Source organism: Ostrinia nubilalis, chromosome 24 (assembly GCF_963855985.1).
Source record: "Ostrinia nubilalis chromosome 24, ilOstNubi1.1, whole genome shotgun sequence".
Taxonomy (NCBI): domain Eukaryota; kingdom Metazoa; phylum Arthropoda; class Insecta; order Lepidoptera; family Crambidae; genus Ostrinia; species Ostrinia nubilalis.
Window position 1 is genome coordinate 11,762,266 of NC_087111.1, and position 16,760 is coordinate 11,779,025.

Here is a 16,760-nt window from a genome sequence, read left to right on the forward strand (position 1 = left end):
GATGTAACAGTACGATAAAGTCAGTTAAACAAAGCGTTTGACAGAATAATCGTACGTTATGAACTGTCAAATGATAACGATTGCTTTACGCAATTCCACCTCTGACCCCGCAACGTGTTATTTTTGTTTCTTTTCAAATAAATAATGGACAAGACAAATTATGGGCGTCATCAAGTATGGTCATTTAGTGTAACGGGACTATTCCCACCTCTAGTTCCCACCACTGCAACTCCTGTGTAGCCATGATCTACAGCTTGACCGCCATAAAAACCCAACCAATGAAGGTCAAGTTTGTCCCGGGGGATGGTTAAACTATCGTTGTACCCGCAACGAAATTAATCAGAAGAACATAGGAAGAGTTCGAAATTAAGGTTTTGTTATGTATAGCTATCCCCCCTCCAACGTACTAGTAGTTGTAACTATATGTAGGCACGTATAGCGGCTGTGCCCGCCTATTGGTTTTACGAATAAAGCGTCAGTGCGTTCTATAGCTTCGGTCGTTTTACTTGTCTCGCGCGGCTTCGGTCGTTTTACTTGTCTCGCGCGCCTATCAACTCCATAACAGGTTCTTTCATTTTATGTATTTTTTTTAAATTGATCAAGCGTCGACTTTGTTGATAGTACGCGTTTGTAATGTATGTTGTATAGTTTGGTCCGTGAGCACGTAGAATTTTGTCCAAAGACCCCTAGCTACCCATCCTTATCGCTCGCGCGTAATTATGTTGCTGTCGAGCTCGCACGCTCACAGTCGCGAGAGCAATATAATTACGCGCGAGCGATAAGGATGGGTAGCTTGGGGTCATTGTACAAAATTCTACGTGCTCACGGACCAGGCTTTAGATGAAGTACAAATTGCTTGCTTCTGAAATATATTGTGGTAACGACGGACATCTACGGAACCCTACACTGCGCGTGCCACGACACACACTAGGCCTAGTTTTAAAGTGATCATGCGTCGACTTTGTTGATACGCGTTTGTAAGGGGCCATCCATAAAGTACGTCACACGAATTTAATGATTTTTTAACCCCCCCTCCGTCCTTGTCACAGGTGGTCACATTTCTGAGACCCCCCCCTCCCTAGTGTGACGTCACATGTTTTGCAATTTCACATCGAAAAGTTATTAAATTAACAGCAGTTCCGTAATTAGTTTTATTTCCATTTAAATTAAGTACTTTTTTTTATGAAATCAACATTATATCAAATATTTGAAACTTAGGACCCCTCCCACCCCTTGTCACAGTTTGTCAACCCCCTCTTTACGTGTGACGTACTTTATGGATGACCCCTAATGTATAGTGTGGTGTATTACTGACCGGGCGCGGGCGGCAGCGCAGCGGCAAGCTGCGCAGGCGCCGCTTCTAATGGGCTGAGCGTTGGCGCTAGCGGTGGCGTGGACAGATCGCTCAGGAGGTCCAGGTTCGACGCCGCTGGAAGTAAAATTGAAGGTTCTGGTAAGTTATGTTTTTATTTACCATGAAAAGATCAATAGAATTTTACCATGAAAAAATCAATAAATAAATAAATAAATCTTTGGACAATTTCACACAGCGCCAGCTAGCCCCAAAGTAAGCAACTTAATGCTTGTGTTATGGGTGCTAGCTTAACGGATATACTACTTATATACTTTTTTTTTTTAAATACATAAATATTATACATAGTCACACCCAGACCCGTCACAGAAATTAAAATTCATCATTTCAATTTCTGCCCGGCCGGGAATCGAACCCGGGACCTCTCGGCTTAGTAGTCCGTTCTGAACCACCACACCGAACGGCCGACTAATGAAAGGCCCAGAACAAACGGTGAAACGCAACTGCAACGAAACTGCAACTTTCTGATGATTCTGATGAATGAAACTAAAAGTTTCAAACTGGTCGCATCATGTGTGGTCTATCAACGGACGCTATAGCAGAAACTTAGATGCAACTCAAAAGTAACTAGCAGTTGCAGTTTCGTTGCAGTTGCGTTTCACCGTCTGTTCTGGGCTTTAGACTTCAGATAAATTAACAAATAATTTATAATTAATTTAATTAAATAATGGCTATACATATTACTATGCTTCATAGTCACAAATCACAGAAACTAAAGGGAAATGTGACAAAGGGGCGGAGTCGGTGTCGCAGCAATATGCCCAAAAACAGAACACATTGCTCGTGACAGCAATGATGACAGCAGCGACGTCATGATAATGTTTTACGTTGCTTGCGTAGTAATATAGATTATTCGAACGTTGAGTACTGATACCGCAGTGGATAATGAGCACATATTTCGATTACTTTGTGTGTGTGAATTTCTAATGAGACAGTTTCGAACTCAGCGCATTAGTTGACATCTCTCTATATCTCTATGTTCATATTATTTTAACTTAATTCATTTTGTACGTTCATAATTACACCATCTTTACAAAAAAGTCTCACCTAACAGCAGGTGCAATAGGGATGTTTCCTGGGTCAAAAAGCAAGAGTTTTAATTAGTCCGTCAGTTAACTTATCAAAAAATACTCTACACGTATTTTTCACTTTTTCAAACTAATGAAAATTTAAAGAGATAAAGCGCGCCAAAGTTCATAAGAAGAGGCCCATGACGTCAATGAGTGCATAAAAGTGCCGCACTTTGTGGACGTCGCGCGGAACTTCAACACACCATAACTATGTAATTATTTGTTAGATTGACAAATAAAAATGTATGTGTCCAATATTTTTTGATATTAAACATGACGGACTAAAAAATTTTTTTAGGAAACTAGCCTATTGCATTGCGGTCAACTACCTAACTACCTTGTTCTACATAAAAAATACTAAGTCATATCTGAAAATAAAAAACAACTGTCCAAAATATACCCAAACAATAACAAATTCAAACACTCACCAGAATTCTGTACAGGCATAGACATCGGCTGCAAACTGGGCGCGTTCACCGATATCAAGTTGGCTGTGTTCATTGACATCGGCGTTCCGAGCGAAAGAGGCGCCCCCATCGATAATGGCGCCGCCCCCATGGATAATGGGGCCGCCCCCATCGATAATGGGGCTGCCCCCATTGATAGGGGGGCTGGATTAGGGGCTGGGGCGCTGGTGAATGCGCTTGAGAAGTCCGCGAAGCCATCGTTGGAGTCTGGCGGCGCTCCGAACGCGTCTGTGAACTCGCCAAAGTCGCTGTTGTCTTTGGGCGCTGGTTTTGGCTCGCCCGCTCTGAAAGATTACAAGAATGTGATGAGAATCGGACACAGCCCAATTGATTAGCAAGCTGAAGTGGTACATTAGATAGATAAAAGGTTTATTTAACACACTAATACACAATAAGCAAAAAGTAACTCCCCGTTAATACACGCTTTTGTCAGTGTGTGCGTGCGCGCCGCATACGTATTGGCGCGCTCACATACAAACCGCGCTCGGTGTTTCTATGAAGATAACCTACTTATTTGTATTTACTTTGGTAATAGGCAGGGCACGCAGAACTAACGCCAGATGGGGTAGCAAGTTTCTAGAGAGGAGGCCACGTGACTACCGTAAAAAATCTACCACGTACCGGTAAACGCAGCGTGGTAGATTTTTTTATGCATGACAAGCCAGGTATTTGATCGCAATAGATAGATGAAGATTGCCGGATGCAGGAAGCTGCCTACTGGTCAATCCGGAAATCATTGGGAGAAGCCTATGTTCTGCAGTGGATGTCCTGTGGCTGATATGATGATGTGCACTTAACGCACACACTTGGCGTCGAGGCGGTCTTGACGCTGCAGCAAGCCAATCCACTTACTGTGGGTCAAAGTCGTCATTCTGCTCACTTACCGTGGGTCAAAGTGGTTTCCCCGCCCACTTACTGTGTGTCAAAGTCATCCTCCCCCCCACTTATCGCGTGTCAAAGTTGTCCTTCCGCCCACTTGCTATGGGTCAAAGTCATCCTCCCGCCAGCTTACTGTGGGTCAAAGTCGTTCTGCCTTCACTTACCTCGGGTCAAAGTCATCTTCCAGCACTAGCGACGCGCTCCCACTACCACACAAGTCTTGAACAGGTCGTCGATTAGTTCCTGCGAGTTGTTGGTGGCGGGAGTCTTAACGCTGCAGCAAGCTAGCAACTAGCCAGTCCACTTGCTGTGGGTCAAAGTTTTCTATTTGCCTATTTACTGTGGGTCAAAATCCTCCTGCCGTCCTCTTACCGTGGGTCAGTTTTCCTTCTACACATTTACTATGGGTCAAAGTAGTCCTCCCGTCCACTTACTATGGGTCAAAGTCGTCTTCCCGCCCACTTACTATGGGTCAAAGTCGTCCTCCCACCCACTTAATAGGGGTCAAAGTCGTCTTCCCGCCCACGTACTGTCCGTCAAAGTCATTCTTCCGCCACTTACCGTGAGTCAAAGTAGTCCTCCCACCCACGTACTGTGAGTCAAAGTTTTCCTCCCTCCCACTTACCTTGGGTCAAAATATCCTGTCACCCACTTACTGTCCGTCAGTCATTCTTCCACCTACTTACCGTGGGTCATCCTCTCACCCACTTACTGTGCGTCCTTCCGTCTCTTACCTCGGGTCAAAGTCGTCTTCCAGCACTAGCGACGCGCTGCCACTGCTCGGCGTAGGCGCACAAGTCTTGAACAGGTCGTCGATTAGTTCCTGCGAGTTGTTGGTGGAGGGAGTTGGCGCAGTCTTGACGCTGCAGCAAGCTAGCAACTAACTAGTCCACTTACTTTGGGTAAAAGTCGTCATCCTGCTTTACCGTGGATCAAAGTAGTCCTCCCACCCACTTACTATGGGTCAAAGTCGTCTTCCCGCCAGCTTACTATGGGTCAAAGTCGTCTTCCCGCCCACTTACTGTGGGTCAAAGTCATCCTCCCACCCAATTACTATGGTCAAAGTCGTCTTACTGTCCATATGATATTACTATTTATGTATGTTTATCTAGACAATTTTATGCAGCTTAGTATTTTATTTATTTTACCAATAGTCCGTGACCCTCACTCGGCATGGGGCACACTGAAAACCAGCGCCGTGGCCTTCGTCACCGTGGGCCACGGCATATGCTGAGTGGGGTCCCGTTGCAGTGGGCATCTTGTTGGTGGATGGGTGGCACTGCTCAGTTTACTCTTGTTTTTATTTTTTCTTCTTCCATTATTATGTGCCACTGTCATGTCTATGTAATTGCCTGTATTTGTGTGATGTCCATTGTAATAAATGTGTCTTTCTTTCTTTCTTTCTTTCTTTCTTCCCGCCCACTTACTATGGGTCAAAGTAGTCCTCCCACCCAATTACTATGATCAAAGTAGTCTTCCCACCCAATTACTATGGTCAAAGTCGTCTTCCCGCCCACTTACTATGGGTCAAAGTCGTCTTTCCGCCCACTTACTATGGGTCAAAGTCGTCTTCCCGCCCACTTACTGTGGGTCAAAGTCATCCTCCCACCCAATTACTATGGTCAAAGTCGTCTTCCCGCCCACTTACTATGGTCAAAGTCGTCTTCCCGCCCACTTACTATGGATCAAAGTCGACTTCCCGCCCACTTACTATGGGTCAAAGTCGTCTTCCCGCCCACGTACTGTGGGTCAAAGTCGTTCTTCCTTCACTTACCTCGGGTCAAAGTCATCTTCCAGCACTAGCGACGCGCTCCCACTGCTCGGCGTAGGCGCACAAGTCTTGAACAGGTCGTCGATTAGTTCCTGCGAGTTGTTGGTGGCGGGAGTTGGTGCAACCTTACCTCATATTACTGCAGCACATATTCCTCCCACTTATCTTGAGTTGTCCGCCCGTCCATTTACCGTGGGTCAAAGTCATCCTCTCACCCCCTTACCGTGGGTCAGTCGTCCTCCAGCTCACTTATCGTGGGTCAAAGTCGTACTTCCCGCCCACTTACTATGGGTCAAAGTCGTCTTCCCGCCCACTTACTATGGTTCAAAGTCGTCTTCCCGCCCACTTACTATGGGTCAAAGTCGTCTTCCCGCCCACGTACTGTGGGTCAAAGTCGTTCTTCCGTCACTTACCTCGGGTCAAAGTCGTCTTCCAGCACTAGCGACGCGCTCCCACTGCTCGGCGTAGGCGCACAAGTCTTGAACAGGTCGTCGATTAGTTCCTGCGAGTTGTTGGTGGCGGGAGTTGGTGCAACCTTACCTCATATTACTGCAGCACATATTCCTCCCACTTATCTTGAGTTGTCCGCCCGTCCATTTACCGTGGGTCAACGTCATCCTCCCGCCCCCTTTCCGTGGGTCAGTCGTCCTTGAGCTCACTTACCATGTGTCAAATCCGTCTTCCTGCCCACTTACTGTGGGTCAAAGTCATCCTCCCACAAAATTACTATGGTCAAAGTCGTCTTCCCGCCCACGTACTGTAAGTCAAAGTTTTCCTCCTTCCCTATTACCTTGGGTCAAAATATCCTGTCACTTACTTACTGTTCGTCAGTCATTCTTCCGCCACTTACCGTGAGTCAAAGTCGTCTTCCCGCCCTCTTACTATGGGTCAAAGTCGTCTTCCCGCCAGCTTACTATGGGTCAAAGTCGACTTCCCGCCCACTTACTATGGGTCAAAGTCGTCTTCCCGCCCACTTACTATGGATCAAAGTCGTCTTCCCGCCCACTTACTATGGGTCAAAGTCGTCTTCCCGCCCTCTTACTATGGGTCAAAGTCGTCTTCCCGCCAGCTTACTATGGGTCAAAGTCGACTTCCCGCCCACTTACTATGGGTCAAAGTCGTCTTCCCGCCCTCTTACTATGGGTCAAAGTCGTCTTCCCGCCCACTTACTATGGTCAAAGTCGTCTTCCCGCCCACGTACTGTGAGTTAAAGTTTTCCTCCCTCCCACTTACCTTGTGTCAAAATAACCTGTCACCCACTTACTGTCCGTCAAAGTCATTCTTCCGCCACTTACCGTGGGTCAGTCATCCTCTCACCCACTTACTGTGCGTCCTTCCGTCTCTTACCTCGGGTCAAAGTCATCTTCTAGCACTAGCGACGCGCTGCCACTGCTCGGCGTAGGCGCACAAGTCTTGAACAGGTCGTCGATTAGTTCCTGCGAGTTGTTGGTGGCGGGAGTTGGTGCCGGCGTCGGAGCGGTCTTGCCGTATGTCGCTGCTGCACCTATAAACGAATATTGAAAGGTATTTAATAAATAAATAAATAAATAAAAGGAATTTATTTCAGGCATAGCCCATAAAAGTGTTAGTAACAAAGGTCTTATAAACCATGGTTAGTAAATCACACAGTAACAGTATTAATAAACTGGCTAATTCGGGTTTTGTCGTCTCATTTTTCATACAAATTGCTGACTTTCTTCTATACAAACAGTTCTACATTCGAATTGTGATTTTAGTACAATCATTAGGTGATAACTTTACGCAGCGTACGCAGGCATAAGAGTAGAAATACCTACTTTGCCTGACTTTTCTTCAATAGATCCTCCATACGAAGTAACAAGTGTAATTTTTTTTTCAAATTGTTTCCTTTTATCTTTTTTATTCATCAATCTGACACGAATATTACTTTGCCTGTAGGCCTTGGTATGTTACAACGCCATACCACGACCATACCATAATAAAATAATGTCATTACCCAGGTCAACAAACTATACTGGTCATCACAAAAATCGGCCCACCTACGTTTTACAGGAAAACTCGTTTCTACTGACACAATCATGGTGCCCCAACAATATTCTCTGGGATCAATTAGACCAATTTTTATGGTTATTAAACCAAATAATGATCTCACGTGTCCTCTTTAACAGATGGATAGCGATTAATCCCAACTTAACAGTTTTAAAGCCATTAAACTTGGCTCAAGCGTAACTACATATTTTTTGAAGAAGTAACTCTGGATTCTTCTACAGACACATTTTTGGGGTAAAAACCTTTCCTTTAATGAAATGAAGTTTAGAACTAGGCTTTTAAATGGTGCCAATATTGGTGGGAAGTGGGGATGCATACGTTTGAAAGTGCTTGTCGCGGGAGGATCGATTTTTGTGATGACCAGTGTATTTAGTCTGGCACGAATGTTACTCCGCCAAGCCTCCAAGGATGCGCGCCATGATAAAATGTTATCGATGATTTTAGACGACAAAAGTTATCCTTAAAAATCGATAAAATGGCGCGATAGAAGCTTATCGCGGCGTTCATTCTAGGCCGGTATTGATCAGGGACAACAAGAAGATAAGAATAAGAACAGCATCATACCCAGATCGATCTTCTTGACAGGCGTGGTGGGCTTGGCCTTGGCGGGACTCTTGAGGCTGATGTTGAGGGAACGCGCCGCGTCGGGCGAGCGCCGCGCCGGACTAGTTGATACTACTTCTGCGTCGCGGTATACGTTCTCTCTGAAACATTCGATTTACATTTTATTTTGTTGGTAATGCTTGAGCTGCAATACTCACATAATGAGGGCTATCGTTTTTATACTGTTAATTATGAAAAATCTAAAACGTTAAAATAACGGTATAGTTGTGGCCAATGAATTGCTGTCATAGTGACATTGACAATACGTCAATGTCACACGAGAATCAAACGTCAGAATAGAGGGACGCGCGGAGATGACTCCGCGCGCTTTTGTGCTAAGTGATGAATTGTATCTAAAATAAGGCAATATAATGTGAAAGATGAGTATCCAGTGTTTTATTTATGAGAATAGATCGACCGGCCTTTAATAATACTTAACAGTTGACACCCCTGGCAATTGACAGGACCTTACTCTACAGTGGCGCCATTTTGAAGAGTGCAAATGCGATAGTCCTCCTACCACTTTAGCGCTCACCAGCTGGCGCCACTGTCTTCGCTACTAGCAAGTGACAGGACCTTACTCTACAGTGGCGCCAACTGGTGAGCGCTAAAACGATAGCCCTCATTGTCTGATGTTAGTTGAAGAAAGTATAAACAGCATTTTACTTTGCTTAAATGGCTTAGAATAATCACACCTCGCCTAATGAGGGTTTTCGCGATTGAAAAATCCGCCAGATGGCAATACGAGGCATGAAATTGACAGATATGTCAAAATCCACCAATCATGCAGAATTTGGACCTCGCGGCTACGTATTCCGATCGTTCAGTTTTTGCGCCCGAGTCGAAGGGCTCGAAGCATTCTGAAGTTTGAACATGAAGCGTCCGAATACAATACTCGATTAACTTCGAACCTTGTTATAATAAGTAAAAGTGAACATTGCAATGGCAGCTGCCACTTTCGACAATCTCTGTTGCCTACTGTGCAAACTAGAGACCACTTCGAACTTCAGTTAACTTCCTTGTATAGTCAAAGCAAGTATTGTAGGTGAAGCATAAAACTACCTTTCATCAAGTGAAGATTAAATAACACATTTTCTTGAACAATACACCAGATTTGTAAGTTGACATACTTGTTAGGTTTCCTGTGTCCGTACTCGCCGTCTGAGTCTTCTCTCTCGTAGTCGTCTTCATCCTCTCTCCGTTCTTTGGGCTCATCTGCAGAAAGCATTTAAAAGTATTTTAATGGCTGTTTTACACAATTTATTGTAGACGGATTTTAAATGGCTAATATTAGAACACTGGCGTCAATCAAAGATGACCAATGACCCCAAGCTACCCATCCTTATCGCTCGCGCGTAATTATGTTGCTGTCGCGCTCGCACACTCACTGCGGCCGACCGTCGTACAGTCGCGACAGCAATAGAATTACACGGGAGCGAGAAGGATGGGTAGCTTGGGGTCATTGGACGAAATTCTACGTGCTCGGCGACCGGACTATAGTAATAATAAGCGACAGTAGAAATAGAAACCCGTCAGTGTCCCTCTAAAGTTGTCCAAGTTCTTTTGGCTCAACTCAGTTGAACAGCCTCCTAAAATTCGTATTGGGATGTAAAAGTAGTAGCATAGGGATTGCAGACCATAATAAATTATCCTCAATTTTCCTCAGGTAACTTCCCGTAAACACGAGAGGGTCGTGCTCCTACATCATCATCATCATCATTTCAGCCATAGGACGTCCACTGCTGAACATAGGCCTCCCCCAATGCTTTCCATGTTGATAGATTGGTAGCGGCCTGCGTCCAGCGCTTCCCTGCTACCTTTACGATGTCGTCGGTCCACCTTGTAGGTGGACGTCCCACGCTGCGTTTTCCGGTACGCGGCCTCCATTCCAGAATCTTTCTGCCTCATCGGCCGTCAGTTCTGCGTACAATGTGCCCTGCCCATTGCCACTTCAGCTTGCTAATCCGTCCTCCTACAATGGAGACTGAATGATCTGATGATGATGATTATGCTCCTGCAATGGAAAGACCTGATGATGATGATAAGTAGTAGATACTGACCCCAGTTGGATCCCGAGCGGTCGCTGTACTCGCCCCAGCCGCCCGAGCCGCGGGTTCCCATCACGGCCGCTTCCGAAGACATGCCTGGCAGATTCAACATTTTATTACCCAGCTCACATAGACTAACATTTAATAAAGAGTGTGTGGTCTGATGCTAACCATGCACGTCACTGTGTGCACCCTGCCTCAAATAGTTCGTGTCACCCAAAGTGTCCAAAAAGTCGACAACACAACCGTATTCCAATGAGGGTTTTCGCGAATGAAAAATCCGCCAGATGGCAATACGTAGACGCGAGGTCCAAATGCTGCATGATTGGTTATTTTTGACACGACATTGACAGATATGTCAAAATCCACCAATCACGCAGCAGTCAGACCCCACATTCACGTCCCGCCATCTAGCGGATCTTTCATTCGCGAAAACCATCATTGTAACAAAGACGTGTAGCGAACTTTTTGGGTTTAGGTATCACGAGCTATTTGATGTTACACATGTAGCAGCAGAAAGCTTAAAGGAAGAAAAACATTGGGAACTGAAATGGGACTTCACATATAAAAATTAATTCAATAATTTTAGGACTTGAGTGAAGAATTCTTTTAGCAAATTGTGGCTTTGAATTTTTGCTTTATGCTGTCGACTTCCCAAGTACCAGCAGAAATTATGCGTTAATGGAGTAAGGGTTAAGAGCTTACCGATGTATTTGTCTTTGTTTTTCTTCGCCTTTTTCCTTTCCTCGCGAAGTTTTTCGTCGTCCTGTATGAAGTCGATGAGCTCTCGCACTTTGTGCCTCACGTTTATACCCTGAGGAGGAATATTAACTTTACTATTGTTTTTAATATTCTAGTTTCTCGATAGATAGGTAAGATTTGACGTCGCCACTCTCAAGAATTTTCCACCATTATTTATTTACATTCAATATGTTAAGTTCGGCTCTTGGCAGATAGACATCGAGTAATAATCTCTAATCGGATCAACACTTAGCTATAGCCTGGGACTACTAAACCTTCACTGGTTGGGTATCACCGGACGCAGGCGCAAATCTATTGTAGTGGTCAAGATGCCCATAACGGCTGCTGCCTTCACTTTCTATTGTGGTTAAATAACTTATGGTTTGCAAACTTGGCCGATTTGTAAAAGCTGAGATGTGCCCAACCTTTTTAGAGGGTTAGATCCGCGCCAGGGAGGCGAAATAGTAGCTATAGAAAAGTTGAGTGGTGGGAAAAGTTCAGTTTGTTCCGGCGTTTCTTCTCAGCACTTGCCAGTTTGTCTCGAAGCGCTGGTAGGACCCAAAAGATAAGGAGACATGTAAAGTGCCCCTTAAGGGCTGCCTTTTATTCTATTTACTATATTTTGACGTTCATAAGTGCCACTTGTGGTCTAAATTGAATAAATATTTTTGATTTTGAAAGAGGTGGATTAAGTCCCGTTCTTGTTCATCATACCTGATCCTTGCCGATATCGTCGACGTATGTGTAGTTCTCCAGCGAGCGCAGGTCGTAGATGTGTTCCCGCGCTGACGTCACCACGCGCTCGGAGCCGTTGCGTACCAGGTAGCTTAGTAGAAGCAGGCACTGGAATACAATATTTTTTATAGGCGAGTCTGTCACTTGATGATAAGGTGCGAATTTCACCAAAACGGAGACTAGTTGAGATGTGTTTAAATAGCTAATCAGATTTCATTATTTCTACATCATCTCTCCGCTCACCTTCTGCTCTAAATCTGGTTCGTTATTCAAACACTTCACCTCTCCGGTTTGGTGGAAAACGGGCTTAAGCGATCACCACCGCCTACTGACATTCAACATCATCAAATCATTATTTCTACAGGAACAGCACGACTCGAGGTAAATGGAGGTACCTATTTGGCTTATAGCACTCCATGCGCTGACGTTTGCATATTTGTTCTTATGGCATTTACGGGAAGTGAAGATTGGTCATTCTGCTCTGCCATTTAAAATCCACCCCACAATTGAGCGATGCTGCGGAGGGCGGCATAAATCGCATTTTGTGTGGTGTGCGCCGCGCCATTCAATGCGCTATGATCTTCATAGGAAGTAGCAAATATGATTCTTATACCTTTCCACGCATGGTGTATATTACCTTGTAGGAGCGGCGCCAGCGCGGTGAAGGCGGCTATAGCTCCTGGTCTGCTGGGCCGATGTGAGCCTTACGTCCTCGCAGCACGGCGCAAGTTACCTTGTAGGAGCGGCGTCAGCGCGGTGAAGGCGGCTATAGCTCCTGGTCTGCTGGGCCGATGTGAGCCTTACGTCCTCGCAGCACGGCGCAAGTTACCTTGTAGGAGCGGCGTCAGCGCGGTGAAGGCGGCTATAGCTCCTGGTCTGCTGGGCCAATGTGAGCCTTACGTCCTCGCAGCACGGCGCAAGTTACCTTGTAGAGTGCGGCACCAGCGCGCGGTGAAGGTATCTATAGCTCCTGGTCTGCTGGGCCGATGTGAGCTTTACGTCCTCGCAGCACGGCGCAAGTTACCTTGTAGGTGCGGCGCCAGTGCTCACGGTTGCTCGTACATGAAGGTGGCTATAGCTCCTGGTCTGCTGGGCCGATGTGAGCCTTATGTCCTCGCAGCACGGCGCAAGTTACCTTGTAGGTGCGGCGCCAGTGCGCCCGGTTGTCGTGCAGCATGCGGCGCCACAGCATCGACATGACCTCGGGGAAGTGCTCGTACGTGAACGTGGCTAGGGCCAGCTCCTGCATCTGCTGGCCTGTGGGACCCCAGGCCTCGTCGGACGTGGCCTCGCGGACCTTGCCTTCGACCTCTGTGTAGTTCATAACTACATTTGTGCTGTGGACAAACGAGAAAATTAAGGCTCATATTACATCGTAAACGAACGGATGTCAATGACATAGCCCGACGGATTAGCAATGGACAGGGCACATAGTACGCAGAACTTTTAATCACTGGGGAACCAGACGCAGGCTAGCGTACCATCCCTACATTGTCGACATTCCACCAGCTCCCACTAAGCGTTTCGACGACTCGTTTATAATGCGAACAGCTAGGGACTGGAATTCGCTACCTGCTGCTGTATTTCCTGAACACTATAATCCGGGCGTTTTCAAGGCGAGAGTGAATCTAGGAACTTACAGGGCAGATATGTACCATCCTAGACTGCATCTCACTTAACACCAGGTGCGATTGCGGTCAAATACCTGCCTTGTCTAGCATAAAAAAATTAATAATAACTGACTTCCGATGGGACAGCAAGGTTCTGGAGTGGAGGCCACGTACCGGAAAGCGCAGCGTAGGACATGCACCCACAAAGTGCACCGACAACCTCATAAAGGTAGCAGGAAAGCGCTGGGTGCTGCCTACTACCAACCGGTCATTATGGAAATCATTGGGGCAGGCCTATGTTCAGCAGTGGACGTCTCATAGCTGAAATGATAATGATGATTGCATCGTTCGTTTCAGCCAAATGACGTATACTGAAGAACAAAGGCTTCCCTCAAGGATTTCCATAAGGACCGGTCTTGCGCTGCACGCATCCAGGTGTTTCCCGCGACCTCGTATTCCACAACGATGGCCTATATGCGATCCGATCTCAAGCATCATTGAAGGAGTCCTTTGTCCAGCAGTGGACGTCTTCTGACTGAGAAGATGTAGTGTGATTTACAAACGGTGATATTGTGTCAGGTATTATATTGTTGCGTTTATTACCACTACATGTGTAAGCAATCACAATAGAGAATCAATCGTCAATCGTTTGTCGTCAAGGCCAATTTTAAATTGCCGGTTTCAGAATGATACGACGAAATGCAGTAGTGGTCATTTATTAAACGTTAATAGCCTTCAGCAGTTACATAAACATGTGTATAGGGTTCATAAATCCAGTAATAATAACAGGAACTTTTATCTGCTAAATTCTGCCAAACGAATTTTTCCTGTTTAGTCCAAACTAGGTTAACTGGCAGATAATGCCCAATGGCATTAAGTTCGCCTTATGTACCAATTATATGGCATTCAAGAATAAATATCTGTTAGGTTTCATTTGAAATATTTAATTGAACCTGTTGAACCTGACAGGGATTAATTACCCAAACTAACATGTTTGTACTTCGAATATCAGATTACCTATTTATTTCGCAACAAACAAGTAATTAAAAGCATATTTAATTACATGCAACATCGCTCGTAAAAGGCCGTCAAAAAATTCGGCACAGTGTAAAGTCAGCGTCATACATACTTAATCAACCATTCCAATAATAAAAAGTTCAAAATACTCGAAAAGTGAATGGGTTTCTGTGCGGCAGACTGTACGGTTTGGTTTTTGCGAAAGGTGAGCGACCTTGGTGCATTCTTTTTGATAGCGTGTTGCGTAACGAATGCGAGCGAGAGTGCCATTCATGACGTCACTTTACATGTGATTGGTGGGCTCGCCATACTAAACAGAATGGTGTTTCCTTGTATGGTGTTTATCAGAAAGGTGTCCTATTTATAGATCATTAAATATGTGATCCCATTATCCGTTTCCTTATATCCTCTAGATATGGAGTCATAGATGGAGTTATTCACTGTAAAACTGATGTCCAAAGTAGCGTGCATGTAATTTTGTGTTCTGAATCAAAACAATCGGAATCAGCGGTTTTATAGACATTTTAAATTAATGGACCTCAGAAAAAATTGCGACTTTCTTCATTTATAAAATGGTATGAAAGAGGCTTGATCGACAGTATTAAATAGCACTTTATAATTTAAATTATTTATACATATACTTAAGCTACAACAATACGAGTCAATAACAATACAAGGACTATACCAGCGGAACGCAAAAAAATGATTTTCAAGCGAGATCCTAATTATAATTCACATTAGTACCTACAAAATTCATAATGAAATCTAATGCACGCAACCAATTAGCATTAATGGATTTGTCCTAGCGCCACGTCAGTGTAGATTAGATAAATGTGCTTTTGTAGCAAACAGAGTAGGTATGTTAAAATGTTCTCTATTTGGATTATAGCTTATGGAAAGTTGTTTGTTTCAGAGTATGTAACTTGTCCATATTTCAAAAATTGTTAACTAAATATTCATTACGAAAAAACATAATCCGCCTTCTGATGCAGTCGGATAAAAACTAACTGCATCAGTGGGCGTTAAAATTAGTTTGCAAAGTTTAGCAGGTTATAAATAACTAGCTTTCCGCCCGCGGCTTCGCACGCGTGAAATTTCGTTTGTCACAGATCGTCATAAATTATAGCCTATATGTTATTCTGGATTACGAACAATAATATTGTAAAGTTTCATCAAAATCCGTTCAGTGGTTTTTGAGCCTATTCATTACAAACATACAAAAATAGGTACAAATCTTTCCTCTTTATAATATTAGTATAGATAGATTTAAATAAATTATGACCTTGACATTAAAAAACCTCCAAATATTTTGTTCTTTTAAAACAGATTGAACTGTTTCAGGGATATCAATATCAGCTCTTTAGAGTAACAGTTTATTTACTTTAAAAATATCTAACTTTGACTTATCATTATTCAACAAGTTTTAGCGGAGTTGAAAAGGACCTGAAAAGTTTGCTTATTTTTACTGAACTTGGCAGGATTACTGGCCCATTAACTCTAAGCAGTTGCATAATTTCATTTCTGTCTAGATTGTCGGGAACTTGAACGAACATTTAATTTCAAATACCTGGCTAGTCCAAAATTAACCAGATAATCTCTTTTCTTCGTAACAAAAGCATAGTACAGCTAGTGAGTAGCATTAATATAGGAATTTACCAGGAATATTGAATATATTGTAGTTAAAACAGTTTGGAGTTATGGATTTTTTGTTGGTTGTTCATTTAAAGGGTAGGTAAATAATGACTACCTTCTTCTAACCATGATATTTACAATATTTCTTAAATGATTGGACAATCAATTAGTCTGAAAAATAATATTTTAATTAGGTAGGTACTTAACAAACCATTCTAATTAGAAATTCTATTCATCAATATCTCACTGTTTCCAATTTCGTTGTTTGTTGATGCATAATTTTGCCCCCAGCAATCATTTCACTAGCAAACCGGCTGTGTAATCCTGATCTGTCATACCCACACGAGAGATAACGAATTAAACCTGTCACAAAACGGGCCTTCCGCCTATTGCAAAGCTAAACTGCATCTGTTTCTATGAATATGATGAAGATTTACTAAAAATGTTCAATACAACCACTTCGCATAACCCTACATGGAAAAAACTATGCATTAATAGGCGATAATGAAATAGAAAACTGTCTGGGAATTGGCAATTACTTATTATCACACAGATGTCTCCACAATTTAGTAATTTACATTGAAGAGTCTAAAGAATCCACTTACACTTTATCCGCCAACTCCCGAACCTTCCACATACTGATGAAACGATCCATTTTTAATAAAAGAACTTATGCAGATGTATCAAAAACCAAAATCACTGTATTTGCACGTAGAATAACATAAAAATTAACATTGAACGCGAGCTGATGATTTGGCTGACATTCTTGCAAAATGGCGACAGATAG

At 43.8% G+C, this 16,760-nt stretch overlaps 1 protein-coding gene across 1 annotated transcript; it reads right to left on the reverse strand.

The window, feature by feature from the left end:
* Positions 1–1,307: 1,307 nt before the first annotated feature.
* On the reverse strand, positions 1,308–16,759 carry LOC135083673 (clathrin interactor 1). The gene is made up of 12 exons (XM_063978383.1): positions 16,579–16,759; positions 12,850–13,051; positions 11,694–11,822; positions 10,944–11,052; positions 10,251–10,334; positions 9,321–9,405; positions 8,152–8,291; positions 6,907–7,063; positions 6,730–6,787; positions 5,973–6,094; positions 2,871–3,193; positions 1,308–1,429 (listed from the first exon to the last, which is right to left on the reverse strand). The coding sequence occupies exons 1-12, from the start codon at positions 16,626–16,628 to the stop codon at positions 1,308–1,310; spliced, it is 1,581 nt and encodes a 526-aa protein (XP_063834453.1). The 5' UTR covers positions 16,629–16,759.
* Between the last annotated feature and the right edge of the window lies 1 nt (position 16,760).

Bases quoted from the DNA above. Each gene is read 5' to 3' on its own strand.
- LOC135083673 (XM_063978383.1), bottom strand. From the start codon at position 16,628: ATGGATCGTTTCATCAGTATGTGGAAGGTTCGGGAGTTGGCGGATAAA. The intron at 6,788-6,906 runs GTAAGAGACGGA...ACACAAGGTAAG, and splicing joins GAAGATGACTTTGACCCGAG to TGGGAGGGAGGAAAACTTTA. The intron at 3,194-5,972 runs GTAAGTGACGGA...GTAATCTTTCAG, and splicing joins GAAGACGACTTTGACCCGAG to AGCGGGCGAGCCAAAACCAG.